General features: G+C 41.0%; 1 protein-coding gene across 1 annotated transcript; it reads left to right on the plus strand.

The window, feature by feature from the left end:
- Positions 1-2,484: 2,484 nt before the first annotated feature.
- On the plus strand, positions 2,485-8,358 carry LOC122171204 (transitional endoplasmic reticulum ATPase-like). The gene is made up of 3 exons (XM_042838614.1): positions 2,485-2,654; positions 7,721-7,832; positions 8,167-8,358. Exons 1-3 carry the CDS (start codon positions 2,638-2,640, stop codon positions 8,341-8,343), a joined length of 306 nt encoding a protein of 101 aa, XP_042694548.1. The 5' UTR covers positions 2,485-2,637; the 3' UTR covers positions 8,344-8,358.
- Positions 8,359-9,866: the final 1,508 nt, after the last annotated feature.

Here is a 9,866-nt window from a genome sequence, read left to right on the forward strand (position 1 = left end):
TTACGTCTCAATCACACCACATTCACTCTGACACTTAGGTTTGCTAGCTCAGGTAATGGTGTTCTGAACATGTTTGAAAGGATATCCTGAATATAGCAGTAGCAGTTATTCAAACACACAGTACTGGACATTTACAGCAGATGGTAACAACAGCGCAGATTACTATTCCTACTACCGCGGCTATAATAATGTAGTTTATCATTTGACAGTTGTCAGCACTATATCTTGGTAACCCAGGGTGTAACAGACTCAGATTTTGGGCCCAATTCCTCATGAGTACTATACTCCTATCTCGGATTAATAGGGGTGTACTGCTGGCACTTCATCAAGTGCACAGGGTACCGCACACCAACAGTTCCCTCTGAAGTCTTTTCCTTTCTCCAACACAGCCGCTTTGTCCGTCCCTGGCCATGCCCCTCAAGGGACAACGGAACCGCAGGTCCAGACTCAGCACTCAGTTAACACTGAAGGTGTGTCTCAGTCACACACACTCAAGAATCTCAACCGACTTCCAAGGCCAGAGTTAAATTCCCTTACCTTGGTCCGTGCATGAAGTTACCTGGTCATAATGGCCAACACCCATGCATACCTGCCCCATGGCTTTCACAGAGCCCATCCTTTATGTAAGAGTCTTGGTTTCTTATCGGCTGTCCCAACGAATCACCTCACCCCCCAGACAGGACTGCTGAAATCGGCAGGGTGCACCTATCCTGTCCAGGGCAGTGTGTCAAGGGGCGATAATTATCCCAGACGAGCCCCCAAATTGTTAGAAATATCCAAATAATTTTCTAGGACGGTATCTATGATGAAGCAGATTTTATTCGCAATTGCAATGGCAGGCCTCCTGCAAGCAGGAGAGCACCCAGGAAAAGTGTTACACCTTTTATTCCCTGTTCCCTGATGCTTATCTCTTTCTCCCCTAGTTCCTCATTGGCTGAGTACTTCAGGTTCATAATCTTCTCGACGTTTCACTAAACATGGAAACACTGGACAAACATAAATTTTTGCTGCATAAGCGTAAATCTGTAGTTAATTAATAAATTTATTCCACACCTGATCATTATTTTGCAGATATCTGCTTGTCCTTCTTTCTACAAAGATAAGCTTGGGAGAAAGATGGGAGTGTCTTGGTGCCTGTCTGTCATGTCCCAACCTTCTCCCAGAGTGAGACAGTTCAGCCTTGTGTAGAGGCCCTAACATCTTTGATGTTTGCTAAATCTGTTCTTCTTTTGCTGGGAATTTCTTATCCTAACAGAACAACTCTACAATGTTTTCTAATCCCTAACACACTATGCTCGCATTGTTTGGAACATTTAACAACTATTACAGTTTTGCAAGAAAGAATTAATCACGTAATTCAGTAATAATGTTTCTAAAACACGCTGCTAACATATATAGCATTTTACTTCTTAGATCAACTATTTCTAAGGATGAGTTACAGAATACAAATGCATTATGTCCTACTTCAAACCAATTGCTCTTTTTAATATCAAATGCAGAAACAACATTCCATTCCTACAACTTTGGCTTTAAAAAATGGAGGGCAGGAGAGAAGAGGCTGGAATTAAGTATGAGTTGGAAAAGAGCATCAGGTAATGTATTTTTTTATAAGCACCTGGAGGAAAACAAGGGAGGGACTGTCAGCATGGGCTGCTCTAGCATTCAGTGGTCTCTGATGCAACAGGGTGGAGGGAAGGCAGCAGGACTCCCAGGATGTTCTTGGCCTCATTAAGCACCTTGCCAGGTGGGGATGGAATAATGTGAGTGCCAGAACTGATGGGAAACTTGTACTTGGAGTGCAGTGGGTTGTGCAGAGGTGGTGGGTGGAGTTGTCAGTACCTCTCACTGAGGCCATTATCCATGGAGCATTTTATTCCCCAGAGCTGAAAAAAAACAAAACAAAACAAAAAACAAACAAAAAAACCCAAACACTTTAAAATCAGATCCAAGTGAAAGGCTTGACTTGACCGAGCATTTTGTGCCCGGGCCCCTGTCCTTGCTGGGTGACGTTAGCTATGGAGCAAGTCCCTGTACTCTCGCCCATATATAACTTGCACGGCTGAGCCCGGGCGCGCTCAGCGCACCAGTGACGCTCTCTGACTTTTCAGTCACTTGCCTCTCGCCTTTCTCGTTGGCTGTAGCTCCCTACTCCGTTTCTCTTTGCTCATATGCTAGCCAATCGCGAGGCAAGGATCGCTGTCGGGGCGGGCCTTCCTCGATTTTATTGGCGGATTTTTGCAGTTGGCTGTCCGGCCCGTGTTGCCTGGTAGAGCAACCATGACAGAGAGGGCCACTGCGATTGGCTGATGACTGTCGCGCTTGACTCATAACGATTGGAAAGAGAAGAGAGATAAGGCGAAGGACAGAGGGCGCTCGTTCTTTTATTTCCTTTTTCCCCCCCGCTTCCCCTTTCCGAGTGGCTGAGGCACTCACCGGTCGGAATTTCCGATTGGCCAGCGCACGCTGTTGCTAGGCAGGTGAAGAGGCGCGGGGTGGGACTTCCTCTTCTGATGAGTCGGCTCTGAGGTTGAGTCAGCGTGAAGCGTCTCGATTTGCTGTCGTAACGATTCTGCTCCGAGACCCACTTTGAGGAGCCGTCGCCGCGCGCCTATCCTCACCCCTTTCCCTCTCAGCGCCATGGCCTCGGGATCTGAGTAAGTGTGGGCTGCCCGGCGGTTGGCCGGGGCCCAGGCCTGGCGGCTGAGGCGCTGGTCCTGGGCCAGCGTAGTTTAGCACCACTTTCCTCGTTTCATCGTGATGTAGCGTTGCCCGGGCTGGGTCACACTGGGCCGGGCCGATGTTTCCTGATCTCGCTACGTCGTGCGACCCCCGAGGAGGTAGAGGTGTTGAGTGGGCCGCTCCTCGCGTGCTCCCTGTCTGGCGCGTGCCTGCAGGGGGCCCCTGGGTACTTTCGCCGCCCTCCTCCCGGCTTCTCTTTCCGGAAAGTGTCGAGTCACGGCGGGATGAAGCCGGGTCAGGTTCTCTCGCTCTGATGCTGCCTGCTGTGCCCTTGACCGTCCCGCCTACGCTAGGCCGCAGCCAGGCAGGGCTTTGTCTCGCGGGTTCTCAGGAGCCAGAGGAAACAGCAGCGCTGTGTACAGGAGGAGGGAGAGAGGCATGTTCCTGTCTCCTCTCCGCAGGCGCCGAGTGGTCCCAGAGCTAGGGCTTGTGAGCGATTTGGCACAAGGAGGTAGATGTGCTGGTCTGGCCCTAGTGGCAGCTGAGACAATCTGCTCTATTTTCATCTTCAGTGCCTTGCTTCATGTTCTAGGCTGAAGATCATTTTTCATGCTTCTCGAAAATGAGTTGAGTAATAGCAGTCTCCCAGTTTCTATCCCGTATATGCAAACCATAGCACTGGCTTTTGAGAATAATAAAAATAACACCTGAACAGAATTTTCTAAATCAAAGAATACTGGAAATAATTAATTGGCCTTGCCAGAGGCACTTTTAGTCCCTTTAGCATCTGTTGTTTGTTCTCTTGGAATTGAAATTTAGATCTGCTTGACCCTGAGTCAGTTCCGTTGAGATGTGTCAAGAATTCAGTGTTCATGATAAGCTTGTGATGGAAGTGATAGTGTAAATGGTGTCTTTTCAGCTGAATGACACAAACAGTGCCTTTAAAAAGAAATTTCTGCTTCTGCAATGTTCTTCTCACCAGGTAGAAATCAAAACTTGCTTGTCAGCTGGAGAACAGTTGCTCTTTAGGTATAGCTCAGTACCGTGCTATTGGCAACTGTCTTGCTGAGCTTTAGCACAGAAAGTAGGATTGCAAGAGCTAAGAGCACAGTCTCTGAAGAGATTGTCATGTGCATACTCATCTAGCACAGTATTTGAGAATTTGTCATCTCAAGCATGGGTATCAACTTGCTGCTTGGTTGTCCTGGGCTGTTCTAGTAACTGGCTCTAATAATAAAAAACATCATTTATTTACTTTAATAGATAAAATGGGGGAAGTAGGTCAGTATGTAACATGGATGTACATGCTCAAGATGGTTAAAAAAAAAAACAAAAACAAAAAAACTACTGACAGGTTTGTCTCAGAATAAATTTTGCGAGGACATGGATTAAAAAGCCCCAGCAGCCTACAGAAGGCATGATTTTTTTCTTTTTTGTTATCGAAGCTGGAATTGTTACGAGTCTGTGACTTTTCGCTATATATTTATCACAGATGTACAGGAATATCTTAGTTACTTAGATCTGGATTTTTGAGTATCAGTGATTTTTATAAAAATAATCACTAACCAGTAATTATTTTCTGCTCTCTTCATATTGTCTGCCGTAACTCATAGTGGTGTGCTCATAACTATGCTCTGACTGAAAAATGTTAAAGTGTTTGAAGTTTTTAAAAAGTATCTCTCCTTTTTCCAATGTAAAATGGGTCCTTTACTGAAAAAGAGGACTAAGAATGAGACCTGGGAATTCATTATTGTTAGTCTTTAGGGCTAGTATATAGTTAATGCAATTCTATTGATGTTCTTTAAATACAAGTTTGACCATTAATTATGCAAGGGATTACATCCTCACTTCTGTCCTCTGTCTAGGGGCAAGCTTTGAATTTTCTTTTAATTCTCAAACAGCTCTAAAGCTGTCTTGTGTTCAGTTTCATGCTTTTGACAGTGAAAGAAAAGAGGAAGAGGGAAAGCAAAGTGAGGGAGTAGATTAAAGGGATGAGTAGGGGAGATGATCTAGAGAAATTGAGGTTTCTCTCTGACAGAAAACTCATTGAAGAGCTTTGAAAATTATGTAGGATAACTTGTCTTGACCCTTACCAGCACGCATAGGAAAGTTAGCAGAGGAGGTTCACAATCCATGTCTTAAGCTTTCCTTTCCAGTTTAGTATTTGCAGTTCAGGTTCTCCTTTCTTGCTGCATAGATTTTTGGGATTATCCAGATGTAGTTAAGGGGCACAAACATACTTTGCTCTGTCATCTTGGTTATTGCATGAGGAACCCTCAGGAGAGGTGCAACAAGGATAAGTGGTAATGATGATGTTCTAATTTGCTATTGGAATGTGGAGTGGCACTTGTCTATCAAAGTTACTGCTTTGTCTGTAGGAAAAATAAACTAACTTTCCTGTATTGATACTGTATAATTTAACACTTTTTTTTGTTTGCACAGCTGTTATATGAAATAACTGAAGCCGACCCCGTGCACTTAAATGTTTGCTGTTTTCAGGGAATTTTTTTTTTTTTTTTTTTAAATTCCTCCAAATTTTACAATTGCTTTAATTGCAGCAATGTACTGACAGCAGTGATCCAGCCTGTACAGTCAATGAATATAAAGATGTTATACTTACAAAATAAGTAAGAGAGCTTAGCAAAGTAGATTAGAACAATAAAAAGAGAACAGATAGAAAGCTTACCTACATTCTGGGCTCACTACAAAACTCTAGAAAAAGAAACTCTAGAAGAGATCCTTTCTCACTGGTAGGCAGCTCTTAAATAGGTCTAGGAGAGGTGCAGCCAGGCTCCACCCCTTCCGGCAGCACAGCTGACTTGCCTTCACCTGTGCTCCTCTGGTTGACTCATTGCTCACCTCAGGTGATCAATCAGAGGTTCAGGCTATGATTCAGCAGTTCCCATAAGCAGCCCTTATTTAGAAAATAGCAGATTCAGTTCTTCAGTATTGAAAGTTTTTCTTACATTCAGCAGAACGAAGTATTTATCTTGCTGTGCTGTTTGGTGGTGCTGTGTACTGGAAGTTATCTGAACTTATTTTTTTCTTATACAGATTTTGTTTTATTGAACGCTTTGGTTAAAAAGCTTTCACATGCTGTTCAGTTTCTCGTTTATTTTTATCTTGTATCTAAGTGCATTTTTTTTTTTAGGCTGTATAACAATCTGTATTCTAAAGTGATAGCTACTTAGTTTCAGTGACGATTTATGTAGTTAAAGTCTGGCAACAGTCTCTTATTAGAAGGCTTTTAGATCCATACCTTGTGTGCAGAGGGGTATGGTTTATATTCAAACTTTGAACAGGCTAAATAGAAGTATTGTTGCTTTCTAGTGTTCCTTAGTTCAAGTTTTTAAGTATACCTACTAAATTAATTTCCAGTGTCTAGGAGCTTACACTGATGCACAGTCCTTAAAGTACTTTATTTCTATCCACTGTTTATTGTTTTCAGTTCTGTTATTGCTGTTAATTTCTATTAAAAATCCCAGCCTTTTTTTTTTTTTTTTTTTTTTTTTTTTTTTTGGGACACATTTAAAACAGAAAAAAAAAAGTTCACAACAGCCTTCTTTGTGTTCCTTTGGGTTTAGAGGTTTCATTCATAACATTTAATGTACTCATTGAAAGGGAGGGATGTTAATTTCTTAACTATTGCATTATTTAATGAAGGAAGGGAGGAAGATGATTTGCCCAGTGGTGGCAGTCCTTGAAAGACACTTTTTACAACTCTCTAGTTCACTTAAAGTTGCTCTTCATTTGAAATGCTTTTCCTATGCTACTAGGGCTTATGCAAAGCTTGAAAGCCTTCTGGAAACAAGCCTGCAGCACTCAAGTTTGCTTGTCCCCTGTTCTAAGTGTCAGGGAAAAGAGACAGCGCTGCACAGTCTGGTTTGGAAAAACTTGTTTCTTGAAGGTGTGTGGGGTACCTCAGGTAATGTCACACCACAGATATGTCAGACCTTTCTGATGTACTTACAAAGATACAGTGAACATGCCAAACAGAGCACTGCTGCAGTGGTCTGCGTTCATGCTCTGTAATTGTTTGCTCTGCCACTTCTGCTTAAGGTTTCATTTCTTCTGGTTATTTTGTTCCTAAAAGAGCTAAATGGAGCCAAATGTACAGCCAACACAGTTGTCTAGAAAGCTGCCTGCTCTTTGTGGATGTTTGCTACAAAGAAAAGCTTTTTTTTTTTTTTTTTTTTTTTTTTTTTTGTCAGGATTAATCCATTTCTTTTATTACCTTAAATGTTGGTACATCTGGATTAGTTTAAGAAAAGTAGTCAGGCACCTATCAAGGGAAGTTGCAACAGTGTTGCAATTTCATCTGGCTAAGGTACAACTTTCAATAACTACTCAGGATGAGTTGGTTTAAAATTATTTCTTTTGTAAAGTGAATTATTTGCTGTATTAGTTTTTGAAGGAAGTGACTTAATCTGCCTTCCATTTTATTGCTGCTTAATTTAGTTATTTTTTGTCAAGGCAAACAAATTGTCGTATTTTTTGTAATATAGTGGGCTAGAACTACAGTGACTTCTATGAAGATGTTACAGAAAGGTGCTTATACCCTTTAAAAAAAAACACGCTAGTTTTATTGAGCACTACATTATTTCTACCATCTTGCTAGGTTTAACTAATAGATTTTGACAGGCTAAACTCTCACAGGTCTTTCTGTCAGGGGAACTACAGCATTGTTCTTTAACTCTCCTATTTATCTGGGATTTGACACCATATAGACAAACTTTTGTTTCAGCACCAGTTGTTATGAGTCTGACTAATTCATTTAGGCAAAACACCTTACAGTCAGCAACATCTCATTGACTGCTTCTTTTCAAAGATGCTTTGTAGCTATTTTCATGAGGCTGAATTGATGTTTATACCCAGAAAGCATTCTGTTTTGAATGCCTGAAACTGGTGCCTAGGAAGAATATTCTATCTTACAAAGAAGTATAGTTTCTAAAAGATATGACAACAAAAAAGCCCTGTAGAAAATGGAGACCAAAGCAGGGGCGTGGTATCACTTACTCATTACTTCTGTTTTCTTTTCCAGTTCTAAAGCAGATGACTTATCAACTGCTATTCTGAAGCAGAAGAACAGACCTAATCGGTTAATTGTTGATGAAGCCATCAATGAAGACAACAGTGTTGTGTCACTGTCCCAGGTGCATCTCCTGTAAAAACTTAATCTGGGCAACACACAAACTGTTGCTGTATTTTAACTTGAAATGTAACAGCTGCAACTTCTTATACACACTTATAGGCTTCTTGTTACAAGTGAGGGAGGTGGGTTGTTTTGTTTTCTAGCACGTTTCCATGACAAAATATTTTTTTTAATTCTGAACTCTTAAGATTCACTGACTCAATATTGGTTCTTGACAAGCGTAGTGGGATCCTGTCTTTCAGGGTTTAGTATATCACTTCCAAGATGTAACTCTCCTTCAAATGCTTGAATTCTTTTTTTTTGTCAAAAGCTTGTTCTAGTGTTATTGTTTACAGGCAAAAATGGATGAATTGCAGCTGTTCAGAGGAGACACTGTTCTGTTAAAAGGAAAGAAGAGGAGAGAAGCAGTCTGCATTGTTCTGTCAGATGATACCTGCTCAGATGAGAAGATTCGCATGAATAGGGTTGTTCGCAACAACCTGAGAGTGCGACTGGGTGATGTGATCAGGTAGGAACTGGTTTGTCAACAATTGCATATCTCTGGGTTGCCTAAATAACGTGTGTGCTGGCTCTGAGTTGATTCAGTCAATAGCAAAGATAGGATCTGCAAGAACTATTTTTGTATTTTCCAGAGAACAACAGAAATGTGAAGCAGTCAAATAGCGAGATTAAAAATCCCCAGAAGATGTTTACCATCCAGGATGTCTATATTTCAGTTTTTGTTATATAAGTAATTTTTAGATTAGGAATACTTTAAAAGTGTTGCAGGAATTTTGTTGTGGAACACTTAAAGAAAATAATGAGAAAACATTGAAGTAAACACTGTAGAATACATCTTGGCTTACAGGAGGCAGATTCCATTCTGTGATGGGAGTTAGGGAAAACAGTGTGAGCGCTTGGAAGTACAGAAATACTCATTTCCAGACTTAAATATGAGCGGGCTGACAGCTTCCCATCCTGAGCATCCTTCTAATTTGTGATCTCCTACGTGTTCTGGGAAAATTGGAACCTGGTTTTGTTTCTGGCACTGTACACCTGGAATAATCTTGAAACACAAACTGTGTTTCATACAAGCTTTGTAGAGGAGAGGGGTGAGGCTGTACCACTGTAGAGCAATGAAAAGCAATGATAATGCCTTCTACTAGGATAAGAGTACACTTAAAGGTATTTGTTAAGATTTAGTTTAGAAAGTGATATAGAAGTAAGTGGCTCACCCTTTTGAAAGACTGATGATGTCTCAAAGAGCACAATATGTGAAAAAAGAAGGTGCTTCCTAACCTGCTAATCTTTAAATGAGGGTAAGGAGGGATGGACCTGGGGGTTGACCCCTTCTCACCTGGTGTTCAGTCATTGGTTCAGGCTATGACCTATTCCCATACAACCACCCTTTTCTACTACTAAAAAAATACAAGTTTTAAGCAGTACCCTAGTTAGAACAGAACACTGCTTTGACCTAGTCTGTGAAGTAAAGGTGAATTCTTACTCTAAATTGATGTAAGGCTACTGTTAGAATCTTTCCTAGTATGATGATTCAGCCTCTACTCTCCCCTTTTCTGCTGGGACTGTCCATAGTGATTCCTGAACTTCCATATGACTGATGCTTAAATTTGTTGCAAGGGTCAGAACTTTTGCACCTCTTGTTTAATTATTTCTTGTCTTTCTGCATCATGGTCTCAGTGCATGAATTTGGATTTTTGACAAAATGCTTCCTGTAAACTGTTATGTTTTTTTCCTGGGGCAATCTGTTTTTTATTCTTTTGCTGTATCCTTTCTATAAAGCATATGGTAAAATAATCAATTAAGAGTCTCAAACAAGATGATATTTCTAATATGCTATTTTCATTTGTAGTTCTATGTAGGATTTAGACTTTGAGGCAGGCTGTTGTGGTTTAACCCAGTTCAGCACCACACAGCTGTTTGCTCACTTCCCCTCTCCTCCAAGCAGAAAGAGGAAGAGAACTGGAAACAAAGTAGAACTTATGGGTTGAGATTTAAAAAAAAAAAAAAAAAAAAAAAAAAAAAAAAAAAAAAAAAA

This window comes from Centrocercus urophasianus, unplaced genomic scaffold, assembly GCF_019232065.1.
Source record: "Centrocercus urophasianus isolate 14NV4802_14NV808 unplaced genomic scaffold, USGS_Curo_1.0 seq_862, whole genome shotgun sequence".
Classification (NCBI taxonomy): domain Eukaryota; kingdom Metazoa; phylum Chordata; class Aves; order Galliformes; family Phasianidae; genus Centrocercus; species Centrocercus urophasianus.

Coding starts and splice junctions, on each gene's coding strand:
- LOC122171204 (XM_042838614.1), top strand. Junction 7,833..8,166: donor GTGTTGTGTCACTGTCCCAG/GTGCATCTCCTG, acceptor TATTGTTTACAG/GCAAAAATGGATGAATTGCA.